The sequence below is a fragment of the Bubalus bubalis genome, chromosome 14 (assembly GCF_019923935.1).
Source record: "Bubalus bubalis isolate 160015118507 breed Murrah chromosome 14, NDDB_SH_1, whole genome shotgun sequence".
Taxonomy (NCBI): domain Eukaryota; kingdom Metazoa; phylum Chordata; class Mammalia; order Artiodactyla; family Bovidae; genus Bubalus; species Bubalus bubalis.
Genome location: NC_059170.1, coordinates 47411546 through 47429436, shown reverse-complemented (window position 1 = coordinate 47429436; position 17891 = coordinate 47411546). Strand labels below are relative to the sequence as shown.

At 40.1% G+C, this 17891-nt stretch overlaps 1 protein-coding gene across 4 annotated transcripts in view; it reads left to right on the top strand.

Annotated features, from left to right (window-relative positions):
• MPP7 (MAGUK p55 scaffold protein 7) overlaps positions 1 to 17891 on the top strand; it is a 222768-nt gene that overhangs the window by 124949 nt on the left and 79928 nt on the right. For all 4 annotated transcript variants that reach the window (XM_044928038.2, XM_044928039.2, XM_044928037.2 and 1 more), the window contains exon 4: positions 16263 to 16340. In XM_044928038.2, the coding sequence (XP_044783973.1) occupies positions 16263 to 16340 (78 nt within the window). The remainder of the gene's footprint in view (positions 1 to 16262; positions 16341 to 17891) is intronic.

Sequence of the window (17891 nt, the reverse complement as noted above, 5' to 3'; positions counted from 1 at the left end):
TAGCTATTTGTTTACCCCATGAGACTGGCAAAAATTAAGACTCTGTTAAAAGGAAGTACTGGTTGAATATGTGGATGAACATTTTGCTAGTGGGGGTGTAACTAAATACCACCATTTTAGAGAGCAATTTGACATTAACTCATCAAGTTAAAAATAATTATACTCTGTGACCCAGCAGTTGTGTGTGCCAGGAAATGTTTGCAGCATTCTTAGCAGCAGCAGAACTTGAAATAACTCAGAAGCCCATTAAAAGAAAACGGATAATAATTTGGGCTTTCTTTGTACAATGAAGTATTATGCTGCCGCAAAAAAAAAATCTAGAAGATATACAACAAAACGGGTGAATTTTCAAAACATCATGTTGGGTGTGGATGGAAAGTCCCAGAAAACTACTTACAGTCTGACATTGTTTTGTGAGGCTCACAAACAAGCAAAACTGAACATGAACACTGTATTAGGGAAACATTCGCATACAAGTTATAAGGAGTTTTTTTGTTTAAGAGAGAACATTTTGCTGGTTTGCTTGGAAGATGAGGATCTTCAGGACCATGTGGGAAACTACATTCCAGGTCTAATTTATTTTGATTGGTCTGACAGGGTCAGTGCTTAGCAGAATGATGTTTGGAAGATGTCATGCCCAGGTTCTTTTGTTTTTGATGTGATGCACTTTGGCTGCCTTTAAAATCTTTGTGACCACAGTCATCCTGTCCTTATACTGGTGGACAGAGCTCATGTTCAGTGTAACAACCCACTGGAACCATGTCTTCAGTGACTACCCTTCTGTGATTTTCATCATGAATTTGGTGCATCTTCTTTTATAAATACGCGAGTCCAGTCTGACAAGTGGAGATGGTTGGTTTGGCCAAGTTCCCCGTCTAAGCGTGGTGGTTGCTGGCTTCATAGGATGAATGGGCCTGAAGAGATCTCCTAACTTTTTCTCCTTTCAGACAAGCTGGGTGCTGGGGCTGGGGGATTTTTTAAGACGTAGGATGCTTTGTTGTCTGTACTAAGTAAATATTCTGAGCAAATGCTGCAGTCCACTGCACTGATGCAGTTCCTAAGCCTCCTAAACCTGTACGTATTACTTTCTTATTGCTGCTGCAACAAATTACAACAATCTCCTTGGCTTAAAGGAACACAAATTTATTCTTTCACAGTCTGGAGGCCAGAAGTCTCACTGAGCTGAGATTAAGGTGTCCACGGGGTGGTTTCTTCTGGACCCTTGAGGGGTCCACCTTTTCCAGCTTTTAGGTGCTGTTCTCCTCCCTGGGGCCTGTATCACATGGCTTTTTTCCTCTTTGCTTCCATCATCACATGGGCTTCTGTCTAATATTTCTGCATCCTGATTATATGGACCCTGTGATTACCCTGGGCCCACATGAATGATCCAGGTTAATGTTCTATTTCAGTATCTGTAACTAGGGCTTCCCTGGTGGCTTGTGTGGGCATTTCAGTGGGATCCTGAGTAAGAGGGGTGATGAATTGGTGGACACAATTCACCGTCTCTAAAATGGAAGCTCTTCTGTCCTGGAGTTGGGATTGTTGATGTTTCCACGTGAAATATTAAGTTGATGGGAAAACGGTTCTTTTGCTTTTGCAGAGAGTTATCTTTGCATCTCTTGAGATCTTGTTTCATTCAGGTTTCAGTATTAAACAATGCTTTCTTTTAATTGATTTGAAGGGAAGCTCAGCTCCATCTTTTAAAGTTCAGAGGTAAGATTTGACGGATTCAGCTCTGAAGATTGAATTGGATTATATTTTGAATTGTGACTTGGAATTTGGAGGCCTAAACCAAACCAGTAATTCTATTTTAACCTCTACCATTTAAAAATAATTAGATTTTATATTTATATACCTTTTGGTATCTGAGATAGTTTTAAAGCTAGTAGAAAGGCATAAAAGGTTTATAGCTTCATTTCCATAAAGATGTTTTCACATATACCCTTTCAGTTCTAAGGACTTAATAGAGTGAAAATTTGGAAAAATAATCTTAGAAAATTGAGGGTTCTTTTTTTTATTAGAAATAAATTACAGATACTTAAACTTACACTTTAAAAGTCTAGGACATTTAGCTTTGAGGTGGTTGGAAAATTTTGTTTTGGAACAAGATTAAAATGGTAATTTTGGTCTGAATTTCTCCAGCAAACCCAGGGACCATCTCTCTATAAGCAGTCATTTTAAGTTTTTGTTTCTTATTGACCAAGAGGTATATTTGATTATTCATGCCTGCAAAGCCTCATGTATATTAGCAGCTTTGTTTTTCTGTTTAAAAATGCTTTTTCATAGAAAGACAAACATTTTAGTTAACTCTGCCAAGAATAAGAGAGAAGTGGTTAGCTGTGTCTTATATAAAACTTAGAGGAGGAAGAAAATAATTTTTGTAGATGTGGTACACTTGCTGTTGATTTGCTACAATTGCAAATACAATTATTTAAGGACATTAAAATATTCTGGCTGTGATGGTAATAGAACAAGCTAATGGCTTTTTATGTTATTGGAGAAAGCAGGAAAATAGAAGAGCATTTTAGAATAGAAAAATGTGTAAAAAGCAAAAATATAAATTGAAAAACTTACATAAATGTGTGAGAGAAAGAACAGTTTTGAAACAGTGCAATAAATAAAAGAAGATGATAAGAGCAGTCTTGGGCTGATGCCAGAGGCACTTGGTCTGGGACACTGTTATAAATTGCATAGGTTTAAAGGTACTAACATTTGCAGCAACAGGCCAGAGTGAAAGACATCAAATGTCAGGACTCTGACAAAAATGTGAATAATGAGACATTAAGGGATGGAGCCAACCTAAATTTCATGGAATGCTGAAACCTGTTGTGTGTCTCTGCTTAACTCTTTGCTGCTGCTGCTAAGTCACTTCAGTCATGTCCAACTCTTCTCCAGCCCATGGACTGCAGCCTACCAGGCTCCTCTGTCCATGGGATTTTCCAGGCAAGAGTTTAACTCTTTAAAGTATACTTAGTCTTTTACTTGGCTTCCCTCGTGACTCAGTTGGTAATGCAGGAGATGCCAGTTCGATCCCTGGGTCAGGAAGATCCCCTGGAGAAGAGAATGGCAACTCGCTCCAGTATTCTTGTCTGGGAAATCCCATGGACAGAGGAGCCTGGAAGTCTACAGTCCATGGGGTCGCAAGAGCCAGACACTACTTAGCAACTAAACCACCACCAGTCTTTCATTTAAAGCTTCTCGTCACCACTTTTCAGACTTGGAACACATGGCTTTATAGAAAAGTACCACCTGGTTCTGAGAGTAATAGGTATCAGGAACCAACTTGCCTGCCAATGCAGGAGGTGCTGGAGACACGCGTTCAGTCCTAGATTGAAATGATCCCCTGGAGAAGGGCATGACAACCCACTCCAGTATTCTTGCCTGGAGAATCCCCATGGACAGAGAAGCCTGGTGGGCTAGTCTGCTGGGGTCGCAAAGAGTCGGACATGACTGAAGTGACTTTGCATGCATGTGTGCACCATCTCATTCTGAGAGTAATAGGTATCAGGAACCCGGACCTGTAGTTTCAGGTCAAATGCTGGATCCCAAAGAAAGTGTGAGTAAGGTAGAAAATATTAACATTGTTTTTCTAGAGTCAGAACAGTTCACTGTGGGTGGGACAAACACAAAGCTAACAAAATGTTAGCTTCTGTTTTCATTTACTATCAGTTCAGTTCAGTCGCTCAGTCGCTCAGTCGTGTCTGACTCTTTACAACCCCATGAATCACAGCACGCCAGGCCTCCCTGTCCATCACCAACTCCTGGAGTTCACTCAGACTCACGTCCATTGAGTCAGTGATGCCATAGGCACTCAGAATTTTATATAGTGGCGACTTGATTCTCAAAGTGTGGTCTGCGGAACCCTGAGGGTCCTAGAGACTTTCAGGGGTCTGCAAGGTCAAAGCTGTTTCTGTACTCATATTATGATGTTGTTTACTTTTTATCACTGGATTGGCGTTTGCATTGGTGGGTAAGAGTACTGGTGTGTCCACAGAAGTCGGGGCAGTGGTCCCACGTGATGCCACTTGGTCATCATTACGTTCTTACTACTGCACACACAGTAAGAAACAAATGTCAGTCTTAATTAAGAATGTGCCTGGTCAAGCAAAAAAAGATTAATTGCTTTAAATTACGACTATGGAGGACGTGTCTTTCTACCCTCAAGTCCTTGTAACACAGAAGATGGGAGATGTATTCAGAAGCCCTTTGGATCAGAGCAGTTGTAGGATTGAGAACTAAACCAGCTACCTTTTTCATAGGATATCATTTGCATCTCTCAGAATGACCAATATAGAAACTACATTTATTCAGATGAGGTGATGTCTGGAAAACATTTTCTCAAATAATTGAAGTCAGCCTGTCACTTCAGGGATGGCAATTCACCATAGTGTTGCCGATGATAAAAATTCAAGCTTTCAAAGAATTGCTAGAATTTTGAAGACCTGTGTTGGCCAACACCATGAGATCAGTGGTTATATTAGTGAATATGATTCTGTTGTTGTGCCGTGAAATGTGTAAACATTTGGAAAACTCACGTAACTTGTTGAAGCACTGTTTTCCACATGAACAATGCCTGAAATCACAAAATTATACATGGACAGAGGGCCATGTGGAGGGCAGAGGAGGTCCATAATTGTGATGGAATCTGGGAGGCTCATGGATATTGCCTTAGAGTTCACATTGCAGCTCACCCCTAAACACCTATCACCTGTAGCCATCTCTCTAGCACTGAGTTCCAAGACTCTCCACAATCAGTGGAAATAATATGACTTCCTCCTCCCAGCTTATGTGAGGCCTGATTTTCTTCTTGTATTTCAACCAGAGTGACCTGTCCCAACACACTGAATGCAGAGGCACACTGGAGAATTCAGCTGCTTCAGCCAAAATGGAAAGATATTGATAAATTTGTAAAATAGTATAACTTCTTTCTAAAATTTTTATTCTGAAAATGTTTGCATTTTATGAAAAACATTAACATGGTGGTTATTCTAAATTACTAAAAATTTAAAAATTCTTAGTTTTAATTTCACTGCTGCAAATATCAATGAAAAAGACCCACATAAGAATCTGCTTCACATAAGAGTCTGATGGTAAAGGATCTGCCTGCAATGCAGGAGACCCAGGTTTGATCCCTGGGTGGGGAAGATCCCCTGGAGGAGGGAATACAACCCACTTTAGTATTCTTGCCTGGAGAATTCCATGGACAAAGGAGCCTGGCAGGCTACAGCCCATGGGGTCTCAGAGAGGTGGACACGAATGAGCGAGTAACACTTTCACTTTCAAGAACTCTTTGAGGTCCTCAGTGAATTTTAAGAGGACGAAGGGGATCTGATACAGAAAGTGTGAGATGGCAGTTGGTTGGAACCACTGTTATCAGCGCATTGAACAGCTCAGTGCAAATAAAAGGCAGTTTTAATTTTCCTTCAGTCCCTGTACCAAACTTTGTTACATTGAGACTAGCTTTTCTATCTCTTAAGCAAAATTTCTTTCAAAGTCTATAACTCCCAAGACCTTTTCAGGTATTAAAGGACCAGTTTAAGGCTCCCATGTCATATCGGATTTATATCTCACCTTCTTCCTTCCCTAGGGCCAGCCAGGGGTAGCCAAGCTGATGGGGTGGGGTGGGCAGTATGTCGTTTCATCCCCTCACCCCTCTATGCACACACACACACACAACTCCTCATCCTCTCCCCTCCACCCCTCACCCTCATCTCTCTCTCTCTCTCTCTCTCTCTCTGTCTTCCCTTGGGAGAAGGCCTGGTTTACTCTTGGGAGATCAAGTTTGGGAGTTTTTTACTCCCAAAAAGAGGTGGGGGGGATGGGACACTATATTTTGTCTAATTGTCCACATTGTTGCTGCTTTTCAGACTGACACACTTCCTGGCATGTGTATCTCTTTGTGTTAAGGACACAGAAGTTGCATCTCTCCTGGGGCACAGTTGGTGTGATGACAGCCTTTGCTGTGCAGTTGGCTGGGTTACCAGCAAGGCAGCTCAAGCTTTACGCACCCAGGGAATCCAAATGTCATTGCAGACCAAGCGGGAGTGCCCCCACCACTCTAGATTTATCCTGCCATCTCTTCTCATTGCTCTCCATCCTCTGGTTAGATCGACACAAAGGCTAAACCAACTAGTTGGCTGCCTGAGCTGGAGGGTATCTTTTCAGTATCTTGTTATCTGTACTTCATTCTCTGTAAGGGATTCTCTTAGAGGATTGCTTCGCTAGGCTGAAGACTCCTTATTCCTAGTTTTCTCTTTTTCCTGTCTCGATAAGATGATTTTTCTTTGTCGTCTTTTATATAGAATTACATACACACACATACTCTCTACATGCACACACAGGGAAGGGACAGATGGGACAGTAGCCATGGTTGATGGTTACATTTCAACCACCTCTACAGCTCTCGACAGATACATTTCTAGTTGTTGGATATTTTCTTAGACTGTGGACTTAACTGGCTTCCCAGGTAGCTTCCAACAGCTAGTGGTAAAGAACACACCTGCCATTGCAGGAGACATAAGAGATGGGCGTTTGATCCCTGGGTTGGGAAGATCCCCGGGAGCAGGCTGTGGCAGCTCACTCCAGTATTCTTGCCTGGAGAATCTCATAGACAGAGAAGCCTGTCAGCTACAGTCCATAAGATTGCAAAGAGTTGGACATGACTGAAGTGACTTAGCATGCACGTGGACTTAGCACTTTTTCTTCAGCTATGGGCACTAGACATCAGTTTGGAGGCAAGAAGGAAAAAAAATCACACCATCCTTTTAAACTGTGATCTTAGAATGTTACTGGCTAGCTGGGATTTCAAGATTCATAGATCCCTTTATCATGAACAATAATGATACCTTTTGAGCTTCTGTTTTATGAGGGGTATTGGACTAAGAGCGAAGGATATAGTAGGAACTCGAGGGACATTGCCCTTAGTTTATGGATTTCATTATCTCATGGGGACAGGTGCAAGCCAATAGAGAAATTTTCAGTGAATCTGAAATCTGGTAAGGGTGATGATCAAAAAAGGGGGGGAATATCAGGACAGATAGTGGGGGGGTGCTAATTTGAGTGGGTGGAACCCTCAGGGGCTGTGTTTTTGTATAAGTGACATTTGAGCTGAGACCCAAAGCTGTGTGTGGGCACCCGCATAGCTCAGCAGCATAGCAGGCAGAGTGAATGCCCTGATGGAGGAGGAGGCCCGGGGGGTGAGGAACTAGCATAAAGTCCCTGTGGTTGGCACTTGTTGGGGGCACAGCTCCAGCTGGAATCAGGTAGGGGCTGGGCCATGCAGGAGCCCAGCTACTTTGAATTTCAAGGTGCACTGGCAGCCTACCCTTAATCTCAAGTGCAGTGTCAAAGCATAGATAGATCTGAGTAAGGAAGTGACAACTAATTTATGATTGCTGGGTGTTTCTACTGTGAGTGAAGTCTGGATTCTAACACTTGTTTTCCATATAGTCACGTTGGAATGTATTGCACTCTCTTTACCAGATCCTAGCTCATCTCAAAACTATGCGTTTCCTTCATCAACTTCAACAGAACTTGGGGTTGTGGGCAAAGGGTCTTTAAATTCCCATAGGGAGATGAGAGCCAACCATGATGGCTAGTTTGGTGTGGTCTCTGAAGTAATTCTGGTGGCCACTGTCCTTTTCCAAGAACCCTTCAGTCTAGCAGTTAATTTTCTGTGTGAGGAGTTTGTCCTTTCTTCTCCCGAAAGACAGGACTTTCTCTTTTGGGAACAGGGCATCCAGAGTGATGCTTGCTTTACATGGATCCTTTTTTCACATGGGGACAAATGTGCCCATTTACATTTTTCATCACAGACCACATTCTGCCAGGAAATCCCATGGGTCTTGTGCTCTTTCCATTTGCTACTTGCTGTGGTCAGATTTAACATCTGCCTTTTTTGCGTTCACCCGGGCTTTCTTAACCCTGTGGCCACTACCTTCATTCAAGTCCATTTATTCTTTTACTTTGTTTTTGAAGATATGTTGGGATAGGGGATGGCATTTAATCAGAAACGTGTGTTTTCTGCTTGCACCAAGGTGGTAATTTTGCTTCGACGTTTTATCTTCAAGCATTAACTGTATCTTATGTGTGTGCGATGTGATATTGTCAAGGAGAAACTAGTGTGTCCTCTCCTTGGAATGTTAGTGGAGGGTCTGAGGGAAAATCAGGACATACGCTATCATTTTGGGGGTATTTTCTATTTTCTAGGGACACTGTGAAGCTCTTTTAATGGTTACTTTAATTTTCACAATACCCCTATGTCATAGGTTTTAGGGCTTCCCAGGTAGCTCAGTGGTAACTAATCTACCTGCAATGCAGGAAACACAGGTTTGATCCCTGGACTGGGAAGATCCCCTAGAGAAGGAAATGGCAAGCCACTCCAGTATTCTTGCCTGGGGAAATCCCATGGACAGAGGAGCCTGGTGGGCTGCAGTCCGTGGGGTCACAGAGAGTTGGACACAACTTTGCCACTACACAACAATAATAGGTACTATAGGTACTGTCATTATGCTGTTCTGAAGGCTGGAAGTCCAGGATCAATGCTGCAGCAGATTTGAGGTCTGGTGAGGGCCTGCTTCCTGGATCGTAAACATCCCTCATTTTGTTCTGTGTTCTCCCCTGTGGACTGGGGAAGGAGGGGGAGGGAGGGACCCTCTGGGGTCTCTCTTTTTAGAGCACTAACCTCTTTCAGGGGATCTCTGCTCTCCTGACCTGATGACCCCCTATAGACCCACCTCCTGGTAACATCACATTAGGGGAATAAGTGGCAGCATATGAAACATGAAGACTTTCTTTTAGAGCTGTAATGACAGTGCTTGCATGTTAACATGTAAACTCCAAGTAAGCCTAGAACATAATCATTGCTACTTGTATTCTGAGACCTGTCCCAGTTCCATGACCTTACATTACCCCATCTGCCTATCGCGATACCATCTTCCATCTCTCTGATGAACATTTAGCAGTTCCTGGCTTTTCAATCATTATTGAAATAACAGATCTTTTTTTAATGGCAAATCTGATCATTTCACTATGAGGGGAAGAATGAACGAGGTATGTACAAATATTGGATGGTTTATATACTTCTGGAGTGAATAATTCAAGTTCAGTTTTTGTTGAATCACTAACACATTCCAAAGACACTTTAATGCCCTGGCTACTCCCTCTAGAATATTGTTCTGGGAAGTAAAGGAATCCGATCTGCCGAGAAAGTTCTGGGAAGTAATTTCAAATAGAAGCACTACATAGTCAACCAAAATCAAGTTTGTTGCTTTTCATAATTTATCTTAAGCCTAAAAACTGTTTTTTGGTATTTACAACCACTTTATCCCATGTATCTTATAAGAATCTTTGTAGCAATGTTGCCAACATCCTGGCCTGAATTGCAGGCAAAGTAGCAAGGGCTCCCCTCTCCCTCTTCTGGCTGTGTCCCAGGAATAGATACAGGCTCAAAGTGCTATTTTTTAGCTGTGCTTGTAAGCACAAGCATAAACTCATGTCACAGAGAACAACAGTCGGAAGACAAACGTAAGGATCTCTCCTGCAACCATCAAAAAGTTAATTCAAATTAAATGAACTATTCAGGTAGAAACACTGACCAAAATGGATCTCACCTAATTACTCATGAAAGTTCAAATATAAAGGTACCTAGAATCTCCTCCTAGAAGCAAAAAGTGATTTTTTTCCCCCTCGCTTTTCTAATAATATCACACAAGGGAACCAGATGCTACTTTATTAGATGCCAGAATTAATTTACATTAAATTACTGACCCAGTCTTGTAATTCTTACAAGAAGTTCTTTAAAGTTCTGGGTAAGAATCGCAAGCTTTTAAAAAATACATTACTGAGCTTGTAAGAAAGAAAGGAGAATCACTTGTTTTAGAAATGAGGTGGGAACGTAATGCTCTACAGGTAAACTGGCTGTTGAGCTTCTGTTGTGTCTGTGATGAGGGGAATGGCCAGAGGTGGGGTAGGGGGCCAGTGTCTTGATGTTTGGGCTGCAGGAGATATTGAGAAACAGAGAAAATGGTTACTCTGTTAGTGAATGGGCAGGGAAGGAAAATTCTGAGTCACTTTCTAGGGGGAGGGTGAGGAATCTGATCTGTCTCTTCTTGGGATTAGGTAGGAACAGAAGAAAGTCTACTTTAAGAATTATAACCCTGAGTTGGTTGGTTCATGGCTTGGGGTTTGAGTTTTTTACCTACAAAATCCGAGCGCCCTGGGCTGTGAAATTAAGCAGAGGGGCTGGTGATGGTTCTATGTCACCTATCGGAAGCAAATAAAAAATATTTCTGTAAAGGCCCTGGGATTTCTTTGGAAGGAATGATGCTAAAGCTGAAACTCCAGTACTTTGGCCACCTCATGCAAAGAGTTGACTCCTTGGAAAAGACTCTGATGCTGGGAGGGATTGGGGGCAGGAGGAGAAGGGGACGACAGAGGATGAGATGGCTGGATGGCATCACTGACTCGATGGACGTGAGTCTCAGTGAACTCCGGGAGTTGGTGATGGACAGGGAGGCCTGGCGTGCTGTGATTCCTGGGGTCGCAAAGGGTCGGACACGACTGAGCGACTGATCTGATCTGATCTGATACCTTTTACCTAGGACTCCTTCATATAACACCCAACTGAAGACTTCTAACAACCCTCAATTACAGAGCGTTTGAGAATATAGTTTATCTTCAGCGTCTAATCAGCAGACACCACCAACAGCAAGATGAAAACCTAAGCACTCTATATAATCAATGTTGTATAGTCTATAAAATAAGGACATTTAAAGTGATATTAGTCACAAAAGAAGGCCTTGATCATAATAACTGGTGGTAGGAAAAGAGGACAGAAAGATCTGTCAAATTCTTTGAACTATAGAAATAAAAAGTATAGTCATTAAAAAAGAAAAAATCACCCAAAAAACTCTGTGTCTAGGTTCATCAGAGATTAGACAAGGCTTAAAAGAGCAAAGTAAAAGGGAAATTAGATCTCAGGAAAACTCCCAGGATGCAGAGAGAGAATGAAATTCAGACATACCTACTTGGTTCTTCTTTGATTATGGGATCCAAAAAGCTTTGTATAGGAATAAAGGGCTAAGAAGTTTGGTCTTACTAAATATCGAGAGTGTAGATCAAAAGTACAAACACCAAATAAGAAATGGTAACAAGAGAAAAACTATGGAGTAAATTTACAGACTTCTAAGAGACTGTTCTGTTTGAGTAGCTCCAGATAGCTCTTTTTAAAGCCAGACAAAAATGGGTAACTTTCTAGGGAATAGTATTTTCTGCACCTCCTAGGACACATAGAAACAACAAATTGGAGGAATTGCTATTAACAAAGCAGAGGAAATAAAATATCAAAATACCAGAGTCAGCTGGTTTCTCAGGGGAACACCATCAAATATTTAAGAAAGATATCACTCCACTGGTATTTAGATGTTTCCAGTACTCTTGCCTGGAAAATCCCATGGACAGAGGAGCCTGGTAGGCTGCAGTCCATGGGGTCACTAAGAGTCGGACACGACTGAGCGACTTCCCTTTCACTTTTCACTTTCATGCACTGGAGAAGGAAATGGCAACCCACTCCAGCGTTCTTGCCTGCAGAATCCCAGGGATGGGGGAGCCTGGTGGGCTGCCGTCTGTGGGGTCGCACAGAGTCGGACACGACTGAAGCGATTTAGCAGCAGCAGTGGCAGCAGAGCACATAAAGGGAGAAAGCTTCCATAGTTTCAAAATAATCAAAGTGTAGCGTTGATATCAAAGACCCAGTAGGGACCAAAAGAAGTACCAGTATTAGTTATGAATATTGATGCATAAATTCTAAATAAAGTATTGGTCAATGGAATTCTCCACTGATTAAAAGAACAATATGTTGTAACACATGAAGTTCATGGTGGGAATACAGGGATGGGTCGGTATTTGGAAACCTCTAAAGAGAACTCATATTAATTGGTCAGATAGGAAAAACAGTATGTATATACTGTAAAACATTTTGTGGATTTGAGCATTCATTCTCTAAAAAGACTCTTAGTAAATTTAGAGCGTGTCGATACTGATTTCACAAGATAGTGTCTATGGCGCTATGAAGCCAAAGTTTATCACCTTAAAAGCAAGAATAAAACAAGCATTCAACTCTCATCAGTTTTATAACATTTTTTGTTTTTTTCTGGAGGTGTCAGCCAAGAAAAGTAGCCCTGAGAGGGAGACGAGGCATGTGAGACGCAGGGGAGGACGCGCAGGTGGCACCGCTGCCTCTGCTCGCTCTTGTTTTCTTAGTTTTAAATTCACAACTTCTCTTCCTCATCTTTTTTTTCTCTTGAGCTAAAGCTTTTTTTTTTCCTTTTGGAGAAAGATTAAATTCTTAGTTTTAAAAGAGGGTCTCAGCCATTAGAATACTTTCATTTAAAAAAATGTTTTACACAATATCATGTGTAATTCTTGGCTGTCATTGTGACCAATGGGTCTTCTTTTAATACTGAATTCCCTCCTCTCTGTGTTTTAAATAAAGGAGGGAGATGGGGCGTGTGTGCACACACGTGCATGCATGTAGTGTCTGTATGCAAACACGTGCCACTTTTGGATGAGTACTATGATTGAACACAGCAGAGATTCAAACTACTGTGTGGTTCTTTTCAGTGCTTTTTAATACTCATAGTAGAAGGCAAGGAAAGGATTTTACAACTTGGATTTATTTACTATCATTCAGATAACCTCGGCTGTGTTTGGCAGTTTACCTCCACATGTCATTGAGACGTCATTTAAAACAAATGATTGCATCGAGACTAGTCAGGCTTTATTTACTGAAGCTTGTTTAAGGCAGTTTCTACTGTACATGTACCAAAATCAGAATATTGGCACCAGATTTCCTTACAAACATTGAACATTTATTTTCAAGATGTGAATGTAAATAAAGGTACTTAGAACTTTCCTGTAAGACCTGGTTACATTAGAAATGATTTTTATTTTAAATGACTTCTCTTCTGTTTAGAAATATAATTATAGAAAACAAGCCCTTATGAACACTATTTAATGGAGCATAAATATATATATGTTTTGAATTGTCCTTTTTTCTTAATAGTGTGTTGTAAACATTTTAACACATGCCATTCCTTTTTAGGATTTTTTTTGAATAATTGCATATATTTTTAACATATGAAATTAATGTAACCAGAGTTTCCTCTTCTGTCCAGTTTTTTTTAACCCCTAGCTTCTTTCTATCTTCAGTTTCTTCCATTTTTGCTCTCTTATTCCTCAAGGGAGAAAAACGAAGTACACTTTTATTATGTAGTTGAATCTGCAAAGGGAAATGTTTAGTTAAAATAAGTGAGATTTTTCAGATTTGGTAATCCACTATATTTAGTAAGGGATGCTATTTGTCTTATTGCTAAAGGACATCTTGGATTATTTATCTGTCTTTTGGATTCTAGAATGTTACCCCTCAGGGGAACTTGCCAAACTATATATCAGCATAAACTTTTCTGGGGCATTACAGAGTGAATAATATAAAGTGATGCCATGTTATCTAATATAAAAGCCACTGGTCCCATAGGAATTTTTAAATGAAAATAAAAAATTCAGTTCCTCAGATCCACTAGCCGTGCTCAGTCCAGGAACCCCATGGCCAGTGACTCAGCTACTGGGCAAGCAGGGCAGGTCCAGCCTCAGAATGTTTCTTTGTGAACCTTGGGGTCACGTCTGTACATTTTACCTGTTTGTATATTAGAGTTTTTACATCAGTTTGGTTTTAAAGTTTTGTTCCTAGTATATTGGGCTTCCCTGTGGCTCAGTGGTAAAGAATCCGCCTGCAATGGAGGAGATGTCGCTTTGATCCCTGGCTCAGGAAGATCCCCTGGAGAAGACAATGGCAACCCACTCCAGAATTCTTATTTGGGAAATCCCATGGACAGAGAAGCCTGGCGGGCCTCAGTCCATGGAGTTGCAGAGAGTGACTGAGCTACTGAATAACAGCCATTTTAAATACTAGTAAAAAAACAGAATTTCCATGTTTGGAAACAGTGAACAGTTCAAAATTATTTAGAGTAATTTTTACTTTGCTAACCGACTTAATTTTTAAAATTATGTTTTGAAGTAGCACACCTGTGAACAAAGGGTTTCCAGTATCTGAAAATTCTAGGAGAACATTTAAAATATTGCTAGTATAGTACAGAGTCCAGGGATGGGCAAGGAGGGATGGACTCTTACACCCCTGGGTGAGGATCTAGAGAGGATGATGCAGGAAGAGGAAGCTGTTTTTAAAAGACACTCAGAAGAAGCAAATTAAATGAAGAAATAAAGCACTTATCTGGGGCATGTAATTTTAGGTTATAATTATAGTAGTTTGATAAATTTAGAAAAATGAGCAACCAGAAGAAAGGAAAAACCAAGGGGGAGGGGTGGACGGGACCTGTCAGTCATCCTGTTGTCATTGGCAATAGCCATTGTGATTTGTCACCTCTCTGTCCAGCCTCCTTTCTGTCACATTCACTCAGCTGTGAATGAGGTCAGTGGAGAATGTAGATGAGATGTTAGTCTGAGACAGACTAGTGGAGTGATTAAGTGCTCTGATGCTGAGCCAGATGGCTGAGTTTTAAATCCCAGCTCTTCCATTTACTATTTGTGGGACCACAGCCAGTCATTTAACTGTGTATCTGTTTATCTGTAAGACAGTGCTGTCGACCTTTCAGTGTTCTTGTGAGGGTCACGGAATTAAAATCTACTAAACTCATTGAAGCCCGTATTATTAAGAATACTAATGACTAGTCTGAGGTAGTACAGGCATATGGTGAAAGCCTGATTTGGATAAGCCTTGGGGTTTATTGTTGAGGGAAGGCAGGACGCTTAAACAAGTAACTGCAATACAGTTAGATGAGTTTTGTGAGCAAGGAAGTTTAGTATTCTGTGATAGTATCTGTTCAAGTGACCTAATTATTGATAATTATTTAAGCAAAATTAGTTTAACTTTTAGGATGGTTGGTTTTTATTTTAGAGTATACTTTAATAGTTTCTTCAAATCAACTATTACTTGTTTCATAGCTTGTATTCTCTAAAATTTATTTTCATAATATGATAAAAGTTGCAAGCTTCCAAGATGTTAAATAAGAACGTTACCTTGATCATTCTGGTAATATCATAAGTGTCAAAACTCTTTCCCTGATGCTCTGCATTGCGGTTGCCAACAAGGTAAGAAAATCCTCTCTTAGCAATAGCATCTGGCTAATCAAAATAAAATCTGTCTTCCAGACTTTTTACGAGAGTTTGCTTAGTTTCAAGCATAATTAAGAGAGTATTTTATTTGATACCTATTAAAAACAGGAAATCATGAGATACAACCATTTTTCATATATAAGTGGGGGAGCAGTCATCTCAAATGTAAATACAAAGAGGCTAAAGTATATTTTCAAGCATAAAATGTAAAGGCACCCATGTAAGAGCTGAAATAGATTACACTCAGGTGCCGAGAGTTATACATTTGTCAAAGCACCTTTCGTTTCGTAACTATCTTTCTACTTGTATTTTTAAATTTATTAACTATCATTCTAGATTATTTTTTTTAAGGAACTCAGTTTGGCTTATAATGCATTAAAATATATTTTTTTGTGTTCCTGGGGTAATGGTGATGGGAAATGAAGAATAAAATTATCCTGATTAAGAGAATTTTACTGGTTTTCCAAAATGAAAAACGGAAGCTGAATAGTTATGAGAGATGTCTCTAGTTATGAGAAATCCCTTTGTTTTGTAGAAGTTTGAATGGGTGCAGGAGGGGAAAAAAAAAGGAATGAAAGAGCATTGTGCTGGGTGAGATGTCTTCCTGGAGGGCTGGGCCTTAGTCTGCACGTCGCCTGGTTCTTCGTTCTGGGCCGTTATTACACACCAACTGTCAGGATGTGGCTGCCAGTTTCTTGCTTAGCTTTAATCATAATTTATGTTTTTAGCAGGAATATAACCTATGACCACTGCTCGAAGTATTGAAGCAATTATGTTTTAGAAATTAAAGATTTTATAAAACTAATGGTTATTTGGGGGGAACAAAGATTTCATTTTCGCATGAGTTCTGTGTCACGATAATCCCACCCCCCACCCCCAGCTTGACTTCATGTTACAAACATGGAAGTGTCGTACTAGATGAATTATGCACAGCTATTGTCATCTGTGGGTTTATAGAAACATGTTTGTCTAGAATGTTCAGGAGACCAGTTTCTATTGAAATGATCAGAATGTGTAAATGTCTCAGGTGGTTCGCTAGCAGGTGAACTTATATTCGTTTGCCTTTCTTCCAGATTCATGAAAAACTTCACTACTATGAGAAGCAGAACCCTGTGCCCATCCTCCAGGGCGCGGCAGCCTTGGCCGATGATGTAAGTGTGCCTTCCCAGCTCAGGGGGACTCTTCCTCCGCGATCCCCGGGGGCAGGACTCATCTAGTGCGGACAGATGCGCGTGCTCTGGGACTGCAAACTGAAAGGCCTGAGTTTACCACTGAGTTTACACTGACCCTACGCTGATTTTCCTTCACTTTCCTATCTTAAAGATTTTGCATGGAGATGCCCTCTAGTCCTGCCTTGGTAACTACAGAATAGAAATTTTAGGCTGTGCCTCTGTGGGGAGAGATGCTATCAGCTGTCAGTGTCTGAGAAAGTCCCAGGCAAGAGAAATGCTTTGGAGAAATAGAGACAAATGAGATGGCTCTATCGCTGACAGTCCTGAAAACGACAGATGCTAGCATAGGAATGAGGCGGATGAAATACATAAAAAGACAGGGTTGTTTTTAAAATGGATTATAAAGCATGGTAATGATTTATGGATGTGAGACCTTTCCAAATTACCTTCATAACCAAAAAATAAATTTGAGCTGCAGTTGGCATTGATGGAGTAGTTAATTTCCTGTAGCTATAATTTTATTTTAAATGTGGAACAGGGAACTAACTTGCTGTTTCTTACTGTTAACTTTCGGACTCAGATGAATTGAGCACAGACCTGGATAAACTGGAGGGGGACACTTAAGCTGGACAGGAAGCACATGTGGTGTGGAAGCTGGTTTTAGTGACATCCTTCAGCCTGCTGTTTTTTAATGTTTTAAACTACTATGATAAAACTATAGTTCAGTTTAGTAAGAGATTAGAGCTATAAGTATAATAATTATAAAAACAAAAACTAACCATCTTCAGAGGTTGATTTTTCTTTGTTAGTAGAAAATAAAGCTTGTATGGTGAATCTCCTAGTTGTATATTTTCTGTTGAGTTCCCAAACATTTTTTTCTTCCATTTGTAGCTACAGAGATTGCAAATTACAAGGATGTTGCAATATACATGTTTTATGAAGAAGCTTACCTCTGAGTTGCAGAACCTAAACACTTGACACTTGGGAAAACCTTGAAAACTAGTTTTAAAACATTTACTGTTGAGAGTTTGGGGAAATATTTATTTATAAAACAATGTAATTGAGGCCCAATCATGTTACAACATATTGCACTTTTTTTAAATTAGAGATTTTTGTGCAAATATAATCTTAGCATTTTGTAATTCATCTCAGAAGTGTATTTAAATGTTTAAAAGTGTAAAAAGCCCTTTGTATCTTTTTGTAAATTAAAAATTTTGTAAAATTGTTACCTTGAAAAAGGAAAAGTACCTTTTGAAATATATTCAGTGAATGTATCAATTTTATCTGGTCTTATTTTCTGTGTATAATTTATTATTACACCCCTCATTTAGAGAAAAGTCCTTTCCCAAGATAACAATTATTTTTAACTTGCTAGAAATTATAGGGACAAATGGAAATTTGATGCAGTGTTTTGAGAAGGGTTTTTAAATGAAAATATATGTACATATTTTGCATTCTGTGCTGCATTTTTCATATTTTGAATGGTTTTTTTTTTCCTATTTGAATCTTGCTTTTCTTCTTATGAAAATG